The 20109-nt window shown below is 43.7% G+C and overlaps 1 protein-coding gene and 1 pseudogene across 4 annotated transcripts; one reads left to right on the top strand and one right to left on the bottom strand.

Moving 5' to 3' along the window:
- Positions 1 to 248: 248 nt before the first annotated feature.
- Positions 249 to 10672, bottom strand: LOC112615346 (protein SSX2). 4 transcript variants are annotated; one of them, XM_025371928.1, is made up of 8 exons: positions 10565 to 10672; positions 9107 to 9195; positions 8554 to 8668; positions 7892 to 7987; positions 6006 to 6055; positions 3892 to 4027; positions 1132 to 1236; positions 249 to 341 (listed from the first exon to the last, which is right to left on the bottom strand). In XM_025371928.1, the coding sequence occupies exons 2-7, from the start codon at positions 9173 to 9175 to the stop codon at positions 1136 to 1138; spliced, it is 567 nt and encodes a 188-aa protein (XP_025227713.1). In that variant the 5' UTR covers positions 9176 to 9195; positions 10565 to 10672; the 3' UTR covers positions 249 to 341; positions 1132 to 1135. The 4 variants fall into 4 exon arrangements, with proteins under 4 accessions (XP_025227713.1, XP_025227712.1, XP_025227711.1 ...); XM_025371927.1 differs by lacking the exons at positions 249 to 341; positions 10565 to 10672 and adding an exon at positions 2324 to 2393 and having other exon boundaries at positions 1136 to 1244; positions 9107 to 9189; XM_025371926.1 differs by lacking the exons at positions 249 to 341; positions 10565 to 10672 and adding an exon at positions 8824 to 8946 and having other exon boundaries at positions 1136 to 1236; positions 9107 to 9175.
- LOC112616321 lies at positions 10536 to 13416 on the top strand (annotated as a pseudogene).
- Positions 13417 to 20109: the final 6693 nt, after the last annotated feature.

Raw genomic sequence — 20109 nt, 5'->3', positions numbered from 1 at the left:
GGAGAGGAGAGCAGTGTTGTTCTATGCGGAGATTACCTGACTATACTTGTTTTCTAAGGTATGTGCGTGGATACACAAACCGAAATATGCGTTAAGTATATCTTGCTTATCAATGAAAACGCTAATATCTAACAGAATGGCACACTGTAAGAATATACAACGGAAATGCTAACATCGAAGTCTTGGCACACTAAGGAAAATAACACTCAACTTTTCACTGTTGTGAACACTTGCTTTCACTTCCTATACACCTGATGATGAGGGGTCCGCAGCCATGCCCATGTTCGTGAAAGGTCACCAAGTTCTGCTTCTCATCATCGGCATGTGTCATTTCTCCAAGGCTGAGGCGAGAACAGAGAAGGAAAGTAAGTGGCAGTGAGTTCCCTCCGCGTCACAACTTAATCTCATCTCCTCCTGACCTGCAGATCCTGCACGCTCCGATTCTGCCCTACCTCAGGACCTGTACAGGCGTTCCACTGTTCCGCGAAGTGAACCATCTGCACATGCCACAGTGACTTCCTCGCCTGGTTTATCCATTCCTAGGCTAGAGGAAGGTGTGGCCCGCGTATCAGGGCTCACCTGGGGTTTGGGATCCCACAGCTTCCTGGGTAGGGAGGATCCCTGGATATACAGGGCAGGAAGTAGAAAGAGCTTGCAAAGGCCGGGCATGGTGGCTCACGCCTGTAATCCCAGCACTTTGGGAGGCCGAGGCAGGCAGATCACAAGATCAGGAGACCGAGACCATCCTGGCTAACACGGTGAAACCCCTTCTCTACTAAAAATACAAAAAAAATTACCCAGGCATAGTGGTGGGTGCTTGTAGTCCCAGCTACTGGGCAGGCTGAGGCAGGAGAATGGCGTGAACCCAGGAGTCGGAGCTTGCAGTGAGCCGAGATCGTGCCACTGCACTGTAGCCTGGGCCACAAAGGGATACTCCGAGAAAAACACAAAACAAAACAAAACAAAACAAAACAAAAACATGGGAAATCTCATCATTCAGCCTCAATGCTGTACCCTAGAAAATTATGAGAAGGGAATGATTTGGGAAACAAGTGGTAAGATGGGATACCAGTACCACAACAGAATAGCACATCTGCAGGGATGTGGGGGATGAGCCGAAGGTTCACTTACAGAGTTACTCGTCATCTTCCTCAGGGTCGCTGATCTCTTCATAAATCACCAGCTGCTTTCTCTCACGCAGTCTGTGGGTCCAGGCATGTTTCCCTCTTTTGGGTCCTATGATGGGGAAGAGTTGGAAGATGAGGGTTGGGTAGGGTGGAGAGTGTTAGTCTCTGTTTTCTCCAAAAAAGTAGATGCCTCCGCCCTCCCCAGTGCCATGGGCCTTCTTTATCCAGTTTTTCATTCTGTGGCTTAGAGTCTGAGACCTTAGACCCACAACAACACACGCCAAATGCCAGTTAAAGTTTTAGCTTCTGGCTCCTTCGGTTGTCGAGCTTAGAGTCTCAACTTCTTCACTTATGGGGACATCCAGCCATACCTCCTTTCATTCAGCATGTGTTTATTAAGGGCACACAGGCATACATTTTTTAATTGCACCACATTTTCATAGTGTTTCACAGATGCTGCAATTTTTTTTTTTGGAAACTCTCATCAATTTTACACTTTTCCATTATTATTATATCTGTTATAGTGATCTGTCATCAGTGAGTTTTGATATTATTACTGCCATTGTTTTTGTTGTTTTTTAATCTTTTAAAATAATTTTACTTTTTGCTTTTTTTTTTTTTTTTTTTTTTTTTTGAGACAAAGTCTGGCTCTGTCACCCAGACTGGAGTGCAATGGAGCAATCTCGGCTCACTGCAACCTCTGCCTGCTGGGTTCAAGCGATTCTGCAGCCTCAGACTCCCAAGTAGTTGGGACTACAGGCGCCCATCACCACACCCAGCTAACTTTTTGTATTTTTAGTAGAGACAGGGTTTCACTGTATTAGCCAGGATGGTCTCAATCTCCTGACCTCATGATCGGCCTGCCTCAGCCTCCCAAAGTGCTGGGATTACAGGCGTAAGCCACAGAGCCTGTCCGTATTTTTTATTTTTGGGGTCCACAGTAGGTGTATATTCTTAAGGGGTACGTAAGATGCTTTGATACCGGCATGCCATGCATAATAATCACATGATGGAAAATAGGGTCTCCATGCCCTCAACCATTTATCCTTCTGTTACAAACAATCCAATTACTCTTATAGTTTTTATAAAATGTACAATTAAGTTATTATTGACTATAATCACCCTGTTTTGTGTAATTGTTTCGGGGGTACCAGGAACTGCACCCATAGAAGATGACAAACTTAATCGACCAATGTTGTGTGGTCTGACTGCTCCACCGATGAGCTGTTCCCCATCTCTCCTCCTTCTCTCGGGCCTCCCTATTTCCTGAGACACAGCAACACTGAAATTAGGACAGTGAACAACCCTACAATGGCCGCTAATTATTCAAATGAAAGGAAGAGTCGCATGTCTCTCACTTTAAATCAGAAGCTAGAAATGGCTAAGCTTAGTGAGGAAGGCATGTGGAAAGCCAAGACAGGCTGAAAGCTCTGCCTCTTGCATCAAACAGGCAAGCTGTGAATGCAAAGGAAAAGTTCTTGAAGGAAATAATAATACTAATACTCCAGTGAGCACAGGAATAAGAAAGCAAAACAGACTTACTGCTGAAATAGGGAAAGTTTGAGGGGTCAGGATATTTGACGAAACCAGCCACAACATTCCCTTATGCCAAAGTCTAATTCAGAGCAACACCCGAACTCTCTTCAAGTCCATGAAAGCTGAGAGAGGTGAAGAAGCTGCAGGAGAAATGTGTGAAGCTAGCAGAGGGTGGTTCATGAGGTTTAAGGAAAGAAGCCATCTCTATAACATAAAAGTGCAAGGTGAAGCAGCAAACACTGACGGAGAAGCTGCAGCAACTTATCCGGAAGATCAAGCCGAGATCACTGTTGAAGTTGGCTACACTAAACAACAGATTTTCATTGTAGATAAAATAGCCTTCTATTGGATGAGATGCCTTCTAGGACTTTCATAGCTAGAGAGAATTGACTCCAACTTTAAAGAAGTTCCACTGTGGGTAAAATGCTATCCAATAGCACCACATACTACAGAGAAATCCTTCATGAAAGAGAGAGCTAATCGATGTGGCAAATTTCTTTGTTGTCTTCTTTTAAGAAACTGCCACAGCCACTCCACCCTTCAGCAACCACCATCTTGATCAGCCAGCAGCCATCAACACCGAGGCAAGACCCTCCACCAGAAAAAAGAGGTAGTCACTGAAGACTCAGAAGATTGTTAGCGTTTTAAACAATTATTTTAAAATTAAGGTATGTACATTTTTAGATATAATGTTATTACACAGTTAGTAGACTACAGTATAGTATAGTGAAAACATAATGTTTTTATGCACTGCCAAACAAAAAAAAAAGTGTGTGACTCACTTGATTGCAGTGGTCTGGAACCGGATCTACAATATCTCTGAAGTACACCTGTATTGGGTATCAGGCATTGAGCTGAGTAAGATATGATCCCGGGTTATCACAGATAGAATTGCTTGAGCACCTTTCATGTCATCTGGCCTTCTAGATTAAATTTAATGCCTCCAAACAATTTATGAACTATGATTCTTTATTTCCATCTTATGGACTAGGAATCTGGAGCTGAGAAAATTTGGAAGACTTGCCCCAAGTCACGTGGCTTTTTATATGGATGACAACTCCAGTCTGTGTCTCTGGAAGTCATGTCTAGCATCTCATCTGGAGTTGGGCGAGCTCCTCAGCCCAGCCTGGACCCAGGCTTGTCTGGGATCCATGCCACACACCCAGTCCCCACACCTGAACATAGCCAGGGAAGCCAGAGGGGTCGTTCCCAAATTATTTCCTCTTACCAGATCTCTTGTTAATCTTCTTAGAGGTACTTGGTTTTCCCGGTGGGCACGGCTGTTTCCCATCGTTCTGTGGGCCAGATGCTCCTGGCACTTCCTTCGAATCATTTCCTTCCTCTGCTGGCTTCTCAGGCATGATCTTTATAATGTGGAGGTCACAGATAAATAGTATCAGTCACATTTCTATAGTGCTTTAGAACTTACAAAGCGTCTTCGCATGCATTACCTCAATCAATGTTCTCAACAACACTGGAAGAGTTACACAGGCGTAAATGAGGAGAAACCTGGAAGGTTAGACGGGAAAGGAATGGCCTATGTGAATATGGTTTCCAGAGCTAGAATGCTTATCTTCACACTCTTTTAAGACTGACATTCTTGCAAACAGCAAAAATCTCCATGTAACTGAGAGTGTGGTATACAGAAGATTGGAAGAAGGACAGCATTCTAAGAATTCACAAGGTCTACAAAAGGAAGAGCTTCTATAAAATACAAGGGATCTCATATAAGCTCTTAGACAGCTGCTGGAGAGTAAATGTAAAAACATAGAAGGGAGACAAAACACTGCTGAAAAAGATGGTATTGGGAGATGAATACAGTGAATGGAGAGGTAAAGAAATGGTTTGCTTAAATTAATCTAGGCAGCAAAGAAAGCAGTTATCAGATATGGCATACCACCCTACCAAGGCACCACCACTGAATGTGGAATTAAGTGAGGTGGTGCCCATACCAATTCTGGTTGCATTGGGATATTGGGATGTGTCACTGACCAACAACTTTAAGCTACCTTTTTTTTTTTTTGAGACGGAATCTCGCTCTGTTGCCAGGCTGCAGTGCAGTGGCACAATCTCGGCTCACTGCAACATCCAACTCCCGCGCTAAAGCGATTCTCCCGTGACAGCCTCTGGAGTATCTGGGACTGCAAGCAGGCACTACCACGCCCCGCTAAGCTTTGAATTTTAGGTAGAGACAAGGTTTCACCATGTTGGCCAGGATGGTCTTGATCTGTTGACCTCGTGATCCACCCGCCTTGGCCTCCCAAAGTGCTGGGATTGCAGTCGCAAGCCACCGTGCCCCGCTCTTAATCTACTTTTTATTCAGCTTCCTCGCTTATGAAATAGTGAACAATACATATACGATAGGCTAAGGGAAAGTCATCTCTGAGCTTGTAAACACTGTTTAAATATAGTGATAATAACAATCAATACCTTTCTGGATCCTTCTTTGAATTCGGTCTCCACACTGGCAACCCAACTCCCAGATCCCTTTACCCTCTGAACCAGAGTTGAATCTGCACTTGTGGGATCACTCACTCAGGGGCCTCCGAGGGATCCCCTGGACTGGGACTGGGGTTTCCCAGATGCCCCAGGTGCAGACAAGGCCCTCAAGGAGCTCACAGTAGGGAGGGGTCAACTGTCAAAGGGACACTTAGGCCATGTGAGTGGCCCCAGTTACAGAGCAAAGGTCAGCTGCTCCTTCCTGTTCCGAGAGTGGGTGTCTCAACAGAAGCACCAGCAGGCCCTATGGGGTAAAGCCCTAGTGAGCAACATCTGAACTTCATAAACAAATGCAAACGTGAATGAGCTTTAAATGGCTTGGAGCTCTGGATTAGACTACCACTGCCACTGTGCCCCAGGAACATTCTTTAACATCTCTGTACCCCGATAGCCTCATTTTATTATGTTCCTGATAACTATGATCTATAACATGAACTACAATTCTTTACTTCCATTTCATGGACCAGGAATCTGGAGCTCAGAGAACTTAGAAGATTTGCACCAAGTCACATGGCTTTTGTATGGATGACAACCGAAGTGTGTGACTCTTTATTATTTGGAGATAACAACAGAAACAACGTCATAGAGGTCTTCTTAAGGATTAAATAAATTAAGCCATGTGAACTGCTTAAAATAGTATCTGGTATCACTATGAAAACAAAAGAAGTATTAAGGATCACAACTCTTAGTATTATCAAGCCGTCGATGCTACATCAGGTGTTGTGATAGACATGGGGGGAAGGAGGCAGTGAGGGCATTTTTTATATTCTCCCGCTCTTACCAGTGTTCACATCCTTGAAGAGACAAAGGTTCTCTGGTCCTTTAGATTTGAGAGATACTCACCTTTGGGAAGATTCCCTGGAGCCTGCCGGAAGTCATCTGAGGACGTTCAACTGAAAGAGAATACATCAGCATTTTTCTTTGTTGGTAAAGATTTCCAAACTCTAGAGAGACTTCTGTCACATGAGGGCATTCTGCAGCAGAGGGTTATGAGTTCACTCATTGTTGAGGAATTATTTGAGATTTGCTTCTGAATTATGTTTAGTCATGGTTGGTGCATTTATCTGTGGCATCAATTCAGAATTTTCCATCTCATGGTTTATCAAATGGGGGTTAAACCCCATCACAGTCTCATCTTCTTCCATTACATATCTTTCACATTTTCCCAAATAACTAAATTGATTGTTTGGGGATCTGAACTGTATTCTCTCAAGATGTGCAACAACTGAAAATCACTGTACACTTCAAATGGGTGAATCTTATGGTATGTCAATTAAGCTGTTAAATGTGTGATGAACCATGGATGATTTAGTCCAGTGGCTCTGAAATATTTTCAGTATAAAGACACTCCTTTAATGTCAAAAACTTGGCAGATACACAAGCACTGGATTTTCAGACCTCTTATAGTGATTGTGCGAGATGGTAGAATCTGGCCTGTTTAGTTGGGGAGTAATAGAGACAGTAATTGGAGACAGTTTGGACATTCTGACCTTGTCTTATAATTGTGTGGTTAGAGCAGAAGAGCAAGCAAATACATATGTCCCCTTTATATTCCCGAAATATACAAAGATTTCTACCCAGTAACCTGTCGCTTTTTCACCCTATATTATCTCTCCTCACTGACAAGTGGGAAAACTCTCTGTGTGTTGGATGAGGGATCACTCTTTCAAACTCACCTCCCAGCTCACCGCAGAGAATCAGTTCTTTGGGAATGAGAAGGCTATTTGGTTTTGATAAAATACAGAATAACAGCGATCTTTATTACATAATGTGTTCATCACCCTCACTCCTAAGATACCTATCCAATACCTACATGCTGTTAATGAAACAAACTCTGGAAGTTTTTGGCGGATCTACAGTTGTAACATTTTCTTTCTTTCTTTCTTTTTTCTTGTAACATTTTCTTAACTGTCCTTTGATTCATTAACAGTGCTTAGGAAGAACAACATGTCCTTTAAAAAAGAAATATTTCAAACACAAAGAAAAGCATAGGGAATAATACTGAGTCCAGTCAGATCTCAACATCACCCCACAGCTATGTTAGGTCTGATTTATTTATTCAGAATATTAGAAAAACTACAAACAGGCCAGGTGTGGTAGTTCACATTTGTAATCCCAGCACTTTGGGAGTCTGAGATGGGTGGATCACCGGAGGTCAGCAAGTTTGAGACCAGCCTGGCCAACATGGTGAAACCCCTTCTTTACCAAAAATAAAAAAATTAGCTGGGTGTGGGGGTGGGCACCTGTAACCCCAGCTACTCGGGAGGCTGAGGCAAGAGAATCACTTGAACCCAGGAGGTGAAAGTTGGAGTGAGCTGAGATTGCCTTATTGCACTCCAGCCTGGGCCACAAGAGTGAACCTCCACCTCAAAAACAAAGAAAACACACTATCAACAAGTCACGGCTGAAGCTGTCTGTGCAGCACTCACCAATCCCTGCCTTCCCTCCTCCACTTACAGGCAGTCACCTTAATTTGATGGCTTTTTATTCACATTCATGTTTGTATACCTTTACCATTTACTTATTATCTATAAAAATATATTCTTGTTTTGCATGTTTTAAAATTTTATATGAATGGCCTCTGTAGTTAAGTTTCTGCACGCAATTTTTTTTTCACTCAGCCCTGATGTGTGTGAGGGAACAAATGCCTGAGGATCTTTCCCAGGTAGCTGAGCTGAAAAGCAGTTGGGTTTGAGGAGACTCTTTCCGGCCCCTTCCCATCTACTCACCTTGATCCCCGCGATTACAGTCATTATCAGAATCATTCCCCTGGAAGTCTTCGGCCACTGTATTACGCATGAAAGGTGGGAGGGTGGCCTTGAAACCTAGAAAGAAGCAAAATGTTTATTCCTTAAGAGGCAAGCTTAGGCCTGCCACGGTGGCTTATGTCTGTAGTACCAGTACTTTGGGAGGCTAAGGTTGGAGTATTGCTTGAGGCCAGGAGTTCAAGGCTGCAGTGAGCTATGATTGCACTACGGCACTCTAACCTAGGTGACAGAGTGAGACTCAAAGAAAGAAAGAAAGAAAGAAAGAAAGAAAGAAAGAAAGAAAGAAAGAAAGAAAGAAAGAAAGAAGGAAAGATGCAAGCCGAGAGAAGGAAGGTAGGGACAGTGTGGGGGTGCCGGGATGCCACAGAGACACTTGGACTTATCCGAACAGACGCCTAAGGGAGAGAAACGTGCAGGATCCTGGTCTGAGCTCCACTGTTGCCAGCCCTTGCCCTCAGCCCTGACGGGATACAAAAGAGCAAAACACCCAGAAGCTGCCTTGCAATTTTTCCCTGCACAAAAGGAAAACGTGAGGTACCTTCTGCAGTCTAAGAAGTAGCCAAAGCAGGAAAAGGGATGCTCATGTGTCCCCAGACTTGTCTCTACCTAGAACTTTCTGTTACCTAGTTTATTCATGGCCTCATACTTTCTCTTCTTATACACATAGATGATTTTCTCTGAGGTTTTCATCTTTTCCCACTCTTTCTTAGGGAAGTATTTGGCAATATCATCGAAGGCCTACAGAAGAAAAGAAAAGGAATTCTGGCAGTGACTCAGCTAGGCATGTCTGCCATTCAGCTGGAGCCGCTTCCTGTGTGCTGGATCTGGGAAGTGGAGATGATAATTCGTCCTGGTTGATGTCATGGCTAACTGAGACAACATCAGGGACCTACCCTAGCTTCTCCCCTGCCACACAGTAGGGCTTTAATGCTGCTGGCTGGCTCTCGTCCCACCTTCCTGAATGGAATAAGAGTCACTAAATATAGTGCACTGTCACAGACTTGTCTCCAGGGATGCTAGGTGATGACAGAGCAAGGGTGGGAGGCTCCCAAGGGTCCAGATCTCCCCCAAGACCCTGCTCCTTGTCCCCAGTATCTCTATCCTCCTCTCCTCAGAAACCTGCTCACTCCACACTGTCTCCTGGGTCACTATTATACCCTCTCCAGGTCACCTCACCTTTTGTATCTTCTCTGGTATTTGAGCACCAACCCTAGGTCTCCTTGCAAAGGCGTCGTCTCCATTCATGGCACCAGGAGCAGTCTGACCTGCAAGAGAAACAGCCTGAGACTTTCCAGCCACAGGACCTTTGGTCCTGTGGAGGGAGAAATCAGTGAAGGCCGGCCACACTCTGTCACCTGGAATCAGGTGCTGCATTTCTCCATCCGGGGCTTATCTCTCCCTAAGTAAGGACATGGGGAGAAGTCAGATGGAAACAGGGAGCTGGGGGGTCTCTGGAAGAAGTATTGATTGGGGATGACAGGTTTCCTATGGGCAAAGCCGCCTTGAGTCTTTGGGAGGGGGTTGGCTACTGTTGTTAGTAGTTTCCCTGGGGCTAGGCTTACCCTGAAAGATGTACAGACCCTTGTTCCGGAGGCAGGAATGTGACTGTGTAATTGTATTCAGTGGGGGCATTCAAACACCCCCACTCAATAAATAAAGGAAGGGAAGTGAGTCCCAGAGATAACATGGTCTCTCTGGTGATGGATCCAATCAGGCAGAGGGATGGGGGGTTCTGTTCTGTTGAAGAGAAATGAGCATGGCTAATATGAACGGATTTAGAGGGTATTACTGGGTGATCTGTACATTATTAGAAGAAGAGAGGTAGAATATCTCAGACTACAAGAGCCCACCAACACTAAGAGAGAATGTGGGGAGTTTTAAGATGCAGCAATCAGCCAGACGCCATGGCACACACCTGTAATCCCAGCACTTTGGCAGGCTGAGACACGCAGATGGCTTGAGCCCAGGTGGTCGAGACCAGGCTGGGAAAAATAGCAAAACCCTCGTGTTTACAACAAACACAAAAAATTAGCTGGGGGTGGTGGAGCAGGCCTGTACCACCCCAGCACTTTGGGAGGCCAAGGTGGGCGGATCGCTTGAGCCCAGGAGCTTGAGACCAGCCTGGCCAACATACCGAAACCATCTCTACTAAAACACCAAAAAAAAAAAAAAAAAAAAACTTAGCAGAAGCAGAGTGGTGTGTGCCTGTAGTCCCAAGGCCTAAGCGAGAGGATCACTTGATCCCAGGAGGAAAGATTTTAGTGAGCTTTTTTTTTTTTTTTTTTTTTTTTTTTGAGACACAGTCTCTCTCTGTTGCCCAGGCTGGGATGCAGTGGTGTGATCATGGCTCACTGCAACCTCCGCCTCATGGGTTCAAGTGATCCACCAGCACCAGCTGTGGCCTCCAAAACTGCTGGGATTACAAGCGTGAGCCACCATGCCTTGCCCAAATTTCTTAAGTTACTGTGGAGTTCTTAGGAAAAATCCTGTACCTGAAAAAGTTAGAAACTGACAGGAAGGATTTGAGATGGCGACCTACCTCATATACATTCCTTATTAAAACTAGGTAACAAATGCACCGCGGAGGAGGGGAGGGGTAGGAAGAATGGAAAAAGAAAATCAACGCATACTTACTCTGATTTTGGAAGAATCGAAAGAGAAAATCAGAGGGTGCGTACTCCGTGGAAGCATCGAGAGAGAAAGCCAGAGCATGCGTACTCTGAACTTAAAGTAGCCAATCCCTGGGGATGCTTTAGGCGGGAAAATCAGAGTCTCCGCCCCCACTTTGAGAAGGTTCTGTCCCTGGAGGCTGGACTGATAGTTGCCACATGCGCTTCACTTATCCCGCCTACTGTTCTGACTTCTGATTGGCCAGATGGAGTTCACTAACTGCCCTGATTGGTCCATCATCCTTGGGCAGTGACATTGCAGAATATTGTCTCCTCTTCCAGCCACATTTTGTTGCCACTGCGACAAAGTGGGTGGTCCTCAGGCACCATCAGGGGAAATTGATCTCTCTGAAGACTGTCCCTGGATCTTGGGTTAAAAATCTGTATTCTAGTCTGAACTGTGGGAAGAAAAAAATAGTCAGATCTGTGATTTTTCTACTTGAAAGACACAATGTTTACCAAACTAGCACATTTGCAGAACTTTGCTGTACTTAGTCGTGGCGTTCATTCTTCAGTGGCTTCTACATCTGTTGCAACTGAAAAAAACAGTCCGAGGCCCTCCAACCTCTGATTACATTTTTGAAAGGGAATCTAAGTGTGGTGTGCAAAATTACCATCCTTTACCTGTAGCCCTGGAGAGAGGAAAATGTACTTACTTATGTGATGTGATTGTGGTATTGGTTACATCCGCCTTGGCCAATCCTCCTTCTTCGTTCTCAGGACTACAGGCGTGAACCACCCCACCCCCACTAATATTTTTTGTTTTTTTATTTTTTAATAGAGACCGTTTCCCTATGTTGGCCAGGCTGGCCTCAACGTCCTGGGCTCAAGGGATCCTCCCACCGCAGCCTTGAGACTACAGGCATGCACCACCCTGCCCATGCTTTTTTTTTTTTTTTTTTTTTTTTTTTGGTAGAAGCCAGGTTTCACTATGTTGACCAGGCTGGCCTCAATCTCCTGGGCTCAAGGGATCCTTCCACCACAGCCTCGGGACTATAGGCATGCACCACCCTGCCTACACTATTTTTTTGTTTGTTTCTTTGTTTGTTTGTTTCTTTAGTGGAAACTGGTTTCACTATGTTGCCCAGGCTGGCCTCAATCTCCTGGGCTCAAGTAATGCTTTCCCCTCAGCCTCAGGACTACAGGCATGTGCCATTCTGCTCTGCTCTTTTTTATTTTATTTATTTGTTTATTTATTTATTTATTTATTTATTTATTTATTTAGGAGAGACAGGCTTTTGCTATGTTGGCCAGGGTGGTATTGACCTCCTGGGCTCAAGCCATCCTCCCACCTTGGCCTCCCAACGACAGGGGTGAGCCATCCCACCCACGCAATTTTTTTGTTGTTCTTGTTGTTAGTAGAAATGGGGTTTCACTATGTTGACCAGGCTGGCTTCAACCTCCCAGGCTCAAGCAATCCTCCCACCTCAGCCTCCTGACTACAGGCTCACACCATTCTGCCCCCACTAATATTTTTAATTTTTCTAGTAGAGACAGTTTTGCTATGTTGTCCAGGCTTGTCTCTACCTCCTGGGCTCAAGAGATCCTCCTGCCTCGGCCTTGGGACTACAGGCATGCACCACCCTGCCTTTTACTATGTTTCCCAGGCTGGTCTTCACCTCCTAGGCTCACTTAATGATTTGAACCAGGAATGCAGAGGTTGCATTGTGCTGAGATCACACCACTGCACTCCAGCTTGGGCGACAGAGCAAGACTGTCAAATAAATAAATACATACATACATGAAAGGAAAAGAAAGAGAAAAAGAAAGAGAGAGGGAGGGAGGGAGGGAGGGAGGGAGGAAGGAAGGAAGGAAGGAAGGAAGGAAGGAAGGAAGGAAGGAAGGAAGGAAGGACAGACCAGCTGAATCTCCATAAAAACAGTAAACTTTGTAGTATATTAACTTACCCTCATCCCATCTCGTGCTCCCAGCTTGGTTCTGTTCATTGCTGATGAAATACAGATAGGATTGGCCAGAACTGGTAGATGACTAGCTGTTGATCATGAAAATGTCAGACCTGATATAGCCTCCTTGGAAAGGCCCTTTCTGGAGGCTGATACTCCGTGCCTGTAGTACTGTGGGACAATGGCATAATGCTGACCATTAAGCCAGGCGAACATGGGCCTACATACAGTGGCAATCCACTAGGCTGCTGAGTGGGCATCACAGCCCTTGAGGTTTTAGAAGAAGAAAACCTTGCTGAAAATGCAGGAAAAAAATGGGTATTCTCTTGAGAAATTAACCCATGAAGCTACCTTCTGATGCTGTAACTGCTGTAAGAGGAGAAGAATTATTGTATGTATGTGTGTATGTATGTATGCATATATGTATGTATTTAGTCAGAGGTTCACTCTGGTTGCCCTGGATGCAATGGTGTGATCTTGGCTCACTGCAACCTCTGCCTCCTGGGTTGTAGCAATTCTCCTGCCTCAGCCTCCTGAGTAGCTGGGATTACAGGTGCACAACACTATGCCCGGCTAATTTTTGTATTTTTAGTAGAGACAGGGTTTCACCATGTTGGCCAGGCTGGTCTCGAACTCCTGACCTCAGGTGATGCACCCACCTCAGCCTCCCAAAATGTTGGGATTACAGGCGTGAGCCACTGTGCCTGGGAGGAAAAGAATTATTAATTGCTATTGTTATTAAAGAAACCAAAGATTGCTATGCTTCGAAGGTGTGTCTACGACTTCAAGATTATCCACTTCTGGCCAAGCCAACCCATGGTGACATCATCAGGTTTCGCCTCTGCTGGTGGTCAAAGAGAATGAGATTCGAGAGTCCAGTGAAATAATTAACAAGACCATCTTGTCGTTCTGAGGGTAGTAGCTGTTTTCAGTGGTCGCTGGGAGCCGGCTGGATCAGGCGGTCCTGTAAAAGCTCTGCTCTTAATGCGGGCACATTCCACTCCATGTGTCTTCAAAATCTTTTTGTGGAGTATCTATTTTTTTCAGTTAACACATAATAGAACAACGTTTGTGCAGCTGCTGTTTGCTTTGTAATGTAAGAGAATGTAATGGCATCTGAATGGTGAAAGTGTTTTGATGTGTATATGTGCTTTCTAAGGTTAAACGCATCTACATATACAGATAGCCTTTAAATCACATCCTTCAGTATACTTTATATATGTTTTTATAATTTCCTTGGTGGTATAAATGTTTTGTATTTGAAAAGGTTATCTCTAGGGAATTACATAAAAGACTTCACCTTATAAAGTCAAATCATTGTTGTCATTGAATTTTAGGAAGGATGAATGGTTAAGCATATAAGAAATACTAATATTAAGTAAACTTCATGTTGGCCAACACCAGGATGTATTCTATGGATGTCATTATTTTCAATTAAGAATTAGTGTTTAACATTCCTAAATTGTTTTGAGTGCTTGATTATAATTGTAAAAAAAAAAAAAAAAAAGTTCATTTTTAATATTTCTTTAAATTTAAAATAAAGCTTATATTTCAGGAAAAAAAAAGATACAGAACATGGCCAGGTGCAGTGGTTCACGCTTGTAATCCTAGCACTTTGGGAGGGCGAGGTTGGCAAATTGCTTGAGGTCAGGAGTTCGAGACCAGCTTGGCCAACATGGAGAAACTCCGTATCTACTAAAAATACAAAAATTAGCTGGGCATGGTGGTATGCACCTGTATTCCCAGCTACATGGGAGGCTGAGACAGGAGAATCGCTTGAACCCGGGAGGCAGAGGTTGCACTGAGCCGAGATCATGTCACTGCACTACAGCCTAGGTGACAGAGTGAGAATCCCTCTCAGAAAAAAAAAAAAGGTAAAGAACATTTTTTCATCACCACCACCACAATGCTATCCCTTGTGCTACTCATTTTTAGTAATAGTCACTCTCCTCCCATCCACCATTCCTAACCTCTGGCAACCACTAATCTCTTTTTCATTTCTACAATTTTGTCTTTTCTACAATGCCATACAAATGAAATCTTATAGTATATAATGTTTTAGGGGCTTATTTCACTCAGCATAATTCCATGGAGATTCCTCCAAAATATTGATATTTGTGTATCAATAGTTCATTGTTGTTGTTGTTGTTGTTGTTGTTGTTGAGATGGAGTCTCACTCTGTCGCCCAGGCTGGAGTGCAGTGTCTCGGCTCACTGCATCTTCTGCTTCCCAGGTTCAAACGATTTTCCAGCTTCAGCCTCCCAAGTAGCTGTGACTACAGGCGCATGCCACCATGCCCGGGTAATGTTTGTATTAGTAGTAGAGATAGGATTTCAACATATTGGCAATGCTGGTCTTGAACTCCTGACGTCATGATCCGCCCGCCTCGGCCTCCCAAAATGCTGGGATAACATGGTGAGCCACTGTGCCCGGCCAACAGTTCATTTTTACTACTGAGTAGTATTCCATAGGATGGATGTACCAGAGTTTGACCATTCACTTATTGTAGGACATATTGATTATTTCCAGCTACCGACTATTACAAGTAAAACTGCTATGAACAATTACGTACAAGTTTCTGAATGGGCATACATTTTAATTTATCTGAAATGTAATTGTTGAATTGTATGGTCATTGCATGTTTAGTTTTATCAGAAACTACCAAACTGCTTTCCAGAGTGGCTGTAAGATTTTACCTTCCCAGCAGCGCTTAATCAGACGTCCAGTTTCTCTGCATCCTTGTCACCATTTGGTGTTGTCACTATGTCTTTTATTTTAGCTATGGTAATAAGTGTGTAGTGATACCACATCGTGGTCTTAATTTGCATCTAGTGAAGCAAATTAGTGTTGAACATCTTTTCATGTGCTTATTTGCTTATTTCCTCTTCAGTGAAATGTATGTTCATATCTTTTCATGATTTTCTAATTGGATTATTTGTTTGTATTTTTTACCATTGAGGTTTTTTTATTATTATTATTTTTCTTGAGACAGAGTCTTGCTGTGTTACCCAGGCTGGAGTGCAATGGCATGATCTTGGCTCACTCCAACCTCTGCCTTCCAAGTTCAAGCGATTCTTGTGCCTCAGCCTCCCGAGTAGCTGGTATTATGGGAAGGCATCATCATGCCTGTCTAATTTTTGTAGTTCAGTAGAGATGGGTTTTTTGCCATGTTGCCCAGGCAGGTCTTGAACTCCTGGCCTCAAGGGATCTGCCCTCCGTCCACCTCGACCTTTCAAAGTGCTGGGATTACAAGTGTGAGCCACCACACTCAGCCTACTATTGAGTTTTGATAGTAGTTTACATATCCATTATATATTCTGGATGTGAGTCCTTTCTTGGATATGTGGTTTGCAAACATTTTCTCCCAGGTCATACCCTATTTTTTCATCCTTTTAACAAGATTTCTTGCAGAGCACAAGTTTTAAACTGGATGAAATCTCATTTATTTTTTTCCTTATGGTTTATGCTTTTTGAACCGTTCACTATGCCCTAGATCTCAGACGTTTCTTCTATATTTTCTTGTAAAAGTTTTCTTTTAGTTTTATATTTTAGATTTAAACCTACGATCCACTTGAGTTACTTTTTTGTATAAAGGTATGAAGATTAGGACTTTTTATTTTTTATTTTTTTGCCTATGGCTCTACAACAGCTCCAGCACCATTTGTTAAGCAGACGATCCTTCCTTCTTTTTGTCTCTTTCTAAAAAATCAGTGTGGGGTTATTTCTAGGTTCTTTGTTTTGTTCCAGTGATCTATGTGCCTATTCTTCTCCCAATACTACACAGTCTTGATTCCTGTAGCTATATAAAAAGTATTGAAATATGATAGAGCCATTCCTCCCACCTTATTCTTCTTTTTCAAAAATTGTCTTAGCTATATAAATATTTTTTGAGATGGAGTCTCACTTGGGTCGCCCAAACTGGAGATCAGTGGGGTGATCCCAGCTCACTGCAACCTCCACTTCCCAGGTTTAAGTGATTCTCCTGCCTCAGCTTCCCGAGTAGCTGGGATTTCAGGCACACGCCACAACACCCAGCTACTTTTTGTATTTTTAGTAGAGATGACGTTTTGTCATGTTTGCCAGGCTGGTCTCAAACTCCTGACCTCAAGCGATCCACCCATCTTGGCCTTCCAAAGTGCTGGGATTACAGACATGAGCCACCACTCCCAGCATTGTCTTAGCTATTGACAATTTGTTACAACAACAATCAAAAATTAATATACATAGAAACAGATTAGTGAAACAAAATAGAAAGTCAAGAAACAGACTAATTTTTATACCAACTTCAGCATGCATTTCCAAACAGTGGGCAAAAGATGGGTTGTATAATAAAGGATTGTTGACAAGTGTATAACCATTTGAAAACATAAGATAAATCCTTACTCTGAACCACATAAAATAATAAATTCTAAAAATTCAGAGATGTAAATGTGAAAATGTGAAGTCATAAAGAACTAGATGAAAATTTAGGAAAATATTACAGTGTAAGACATCTTGAGTTGGCATAGGCACTTCCTGACATTACAGCAAGGCTATAAACAATGAATCAGACATAGTTAAAGATATAAAAATTAAAGTGTCATCTAAGTCAAAAGACACCATAAACAACCTTTTAAAAAGGCAAATTTTAGGCCAGGCGCAGTGACTCACATCTGTAATCCCAGCACTTTAGGGAGCTGAGGAGGGCGGATCACGAGGTCAGGAGATCAACACCATCCTGGCTACCATGATGAAACCCCATCTCTAATAAAAACACAAACAAGTAGCCAGGCGTGTTAGCACGCACCTGTAGACTCAGCTACTCGGGAACCTGAGGCAGTAGAATCGCTTGAACATGGGAGGCAGAGGTTGTAAATTTAAAAGGAAGGAGGTGATTTCAATAAGCAATGGTGAGGAGAAAAATAGTACAATTTATTGAAAGGTGTAAAGTTTAGATTGTAAATTTTAAAAGTTATAGCCTTGAACTAAAACTGCAGGTATTATAAACATGGAAGATGGGAGGAGGGACAGGAAAGAAAAGAGAAGTTATTTCTTCCACACTGGAGGCAAGGATACAATGGTGTAATAACTCCAAAGTGTTTAACGAAAGGTTTTGTGTGTGTGTGTGTGTGTGTGTGTGTTTGAGACAGAGTCTGCTTTGTCACTCAGGCTGGGGTGCAGTGGCATGATCTGCCTCCCAGTTTCTAGCAATTCTCCTCCTCAGCCTCTTGAGTAACTGGAGCTACAGATGCACACTACCACACTCAGCTAATTTTTGTAGTTTTAGTAGAGATGGGGTTTTTCCATGTTGGCCAGGCTGATCTCGAACTCCTGACCTGAGGTGATCTGCCCGCCTTGGCCTCCCAACGTCCTGGGATTATAGGAGTAAGCCACTGCACCCAGCAAAAGAAAGGAATTTTTATATTTGGTGGAGTAAGGCAATGTCAGGCATATAACACTTCAGGAGATTGAAGACACAGGAAAATGTTTAAGTAAACAACTATTTATTGCACTTATTAAAGACTGTAAGGAAGGGCCAGTCTGCAGTAGCTCATGCCTGTAATCCCAGCACATTGGGAGCCCGAGGCAAGAGGATTTGTTGAGCCCAGGAATTGAAGACCAACCTGGGCAACATGGCGGAACCCCGTCTCTACAAATTATACAAAAATTAGATGGGCATATCAAGTTCCTGAGTCTGTAGAGAACTGAAAATAAAACAAAAACCAAAAAAAAAAAACCTGGGTGTGGTGGTGCGTACCTGTAGTTCCAGCTACTCGGGAGGCTGGGGCAGGAAGATTGCTTGGGCTCTGGAGTTTGAGGCTGCAGTGAGCTAGGATTAGGTCACTGCACTCCAGCCTGAGTGACAGAGTGAGACTTTGTCTCTGAAAGCAAAAAAAAAAAAAGATCGTAAGGACGAATTTACTCAGAGGCGGGACTACTGTGATAGGTACAAGGACCACTGCAATGGGGTCTTGCGGTAGGAGAGTTATATTAGGATCGACTTCGACTCCACCAAAGACAAGTGGGGATTTGCAGTCAAGGAGTAGGAGCAGGGGCGGGGCAGGGGGGGCGGTCAAAAGATGGGAAATTACTTGAAGGAAATCTCAGGTGCAAGAGATTCTGGCTAAACTGACTTGACAGGATTTTTGCTGAAACAGGCTAAATGGGCAGAGTACCTAGATGAAGGACAGAGCCTGAGGTTGGGACCTAGTCATTAACAGGACTCAGAGGAGCCCCACTCAAGTTTGGTCAAAGGAGAGTGTCTCTGTCTGAAAGCATAAGCAATAAAGTCAACAGCAGTAAAACGAATGGATCACAAAGGAGAATTTTTGTGCAATGCTAAGCAGGACTCTGCTTTAATCATTGTAAAAGTTGATTATGTGAAGTGTGTCGTTCTTAGTTTTTTTTAAGTTCTTATTTGCAGAGGAAGCCTTCAGCTACTACGCTTCATACAGAACAGATTGTAACCTTTTTTTTTTTTTTTTTTTTTTGAGACGGAGTCTCACTATGTCACCAGGCTACAGTGCAGTGGCTCCTTCTCTGCTCACTAAAACCTCCGGCTCCCCAGTTCAAGCGATTTTCCTGCCTGAGCCTCCTGAGTAGCTGAGACTACAGGTGTGTGCCACCATGCCCAGCTAATTTTTTGTATTTTTGGTAGAGACGGGGTTTCACTGTGTTAGCCAGGATGGTGTTGATCTCCTGACCTCATGATCCACCCTCCTCGGCCCCCTTAAGTACCGAGATTATAGTCATGAGCCACCGTGCCCGGCCAACATGTTTCTTATCAGACTTCAAGTCTTTGTTGATGTTGATGCCAGAGAGGTATAATGAAGCATGTCTGACCCCCACTTCCTGTCATGGCCTGAAACCGTCTCTCTGGTTACATTTTAAAACAGTCCTGGCTTGCCGGGCGCGGTGGCTCAAGCCTGTAATCCCAGCACTTTGGGAGGCCGAGACGGGCGGATCACAAGGTCAGGAGATCGAGACCATCCTGGCTAACACGGTGAAACCCCGTCTCTACTAAAAAATACAAAAAACTAGCCGGGCGAGGTGGCGGGCGCCTGTGGTCCCAGCTACTCCGGAGGCTGAGGCAGGAGAATGGCGTAAACCCGGGAGGCAGAGCTTGCAGTGAGCTGAAATCCGGCCACTGCACTCCAGCCTGGGCGACAGAGCCAGACTCAGTCTCAAAAAAAAAAAAAAAAAAACAGTCCTGGCTTAGGAGAACGTTCATTCAGATGGGTGGGGGCAGAGGGCTTAGGATTTTATTTTTGATGTACAAGTCCTATAAGATAAAACTGCACAAATTTTAAAGAACAAGTGTCATGCCCGATGTATGGATCACACAAAAAGTTCACCAAACTGTCCAATGCTATAACCAGAGACATTCGAATGACAAATCAGGATGAGAAGTTGATGTTTCCACACTGTAGACAGCTTTTCCCAAGACGTCAGAATAAGTCTTCATATCATAATGAGACTCTTACGCCCTTAATATCTACATTTTTCACTTGACAGAACCTGACCCCCAAATCCTTTCCTGCCGGGGGGATGGCTTGAGACCAGGAGGTCAAGACCAACCTGGTCAACATAGTAAACCATCTCTACTGAAAAAACAAAAATAAAAATA

This window comes from Theropithecus gelada, chromosome X (assembly GCF_003255815.1).
Source record: "Theropithecus gelada isolate Dixy chromosome X, Tgel_1.0, whole genome shotgun sequence".
Lineage (NCBI taxonomy): Eukaryota > Metazoa > Chordata > Mammalia > Primates > Cercopithecidae > Theropithecus > Theropithecus gelada.
The sequence above is the reverse complement of the archived record's forward strand: the minus strand, read 5'-3'. Positions and strand labels throughout refer to the sequence as shown.

Bases quoted from the DNA above. Each gene is read 5' to 3' on its own strand.
- LOC112615346 (XM_025371926.1), bottom strand. From the start codon at position 9,175: ATGAATGGAGACGACGCCTTTGCAAGGAGACCTAGGGTTGGTGCTCAA. The intron at 6,056-7,891 runs GTGAGTAGATGG...ATTCTCTTTCAG, and splicing joins CTGTAATCGCGGGGATCAAG to TTGAACGTCCTCAGATGACT. The intron at 1,237-3,891 runs GTAAGAGGAAAT...TCCCCATCATAG, and splicing joins GAAGATTAACAAGAGATCTG to GACCCAAAAGAGGGAAACAT.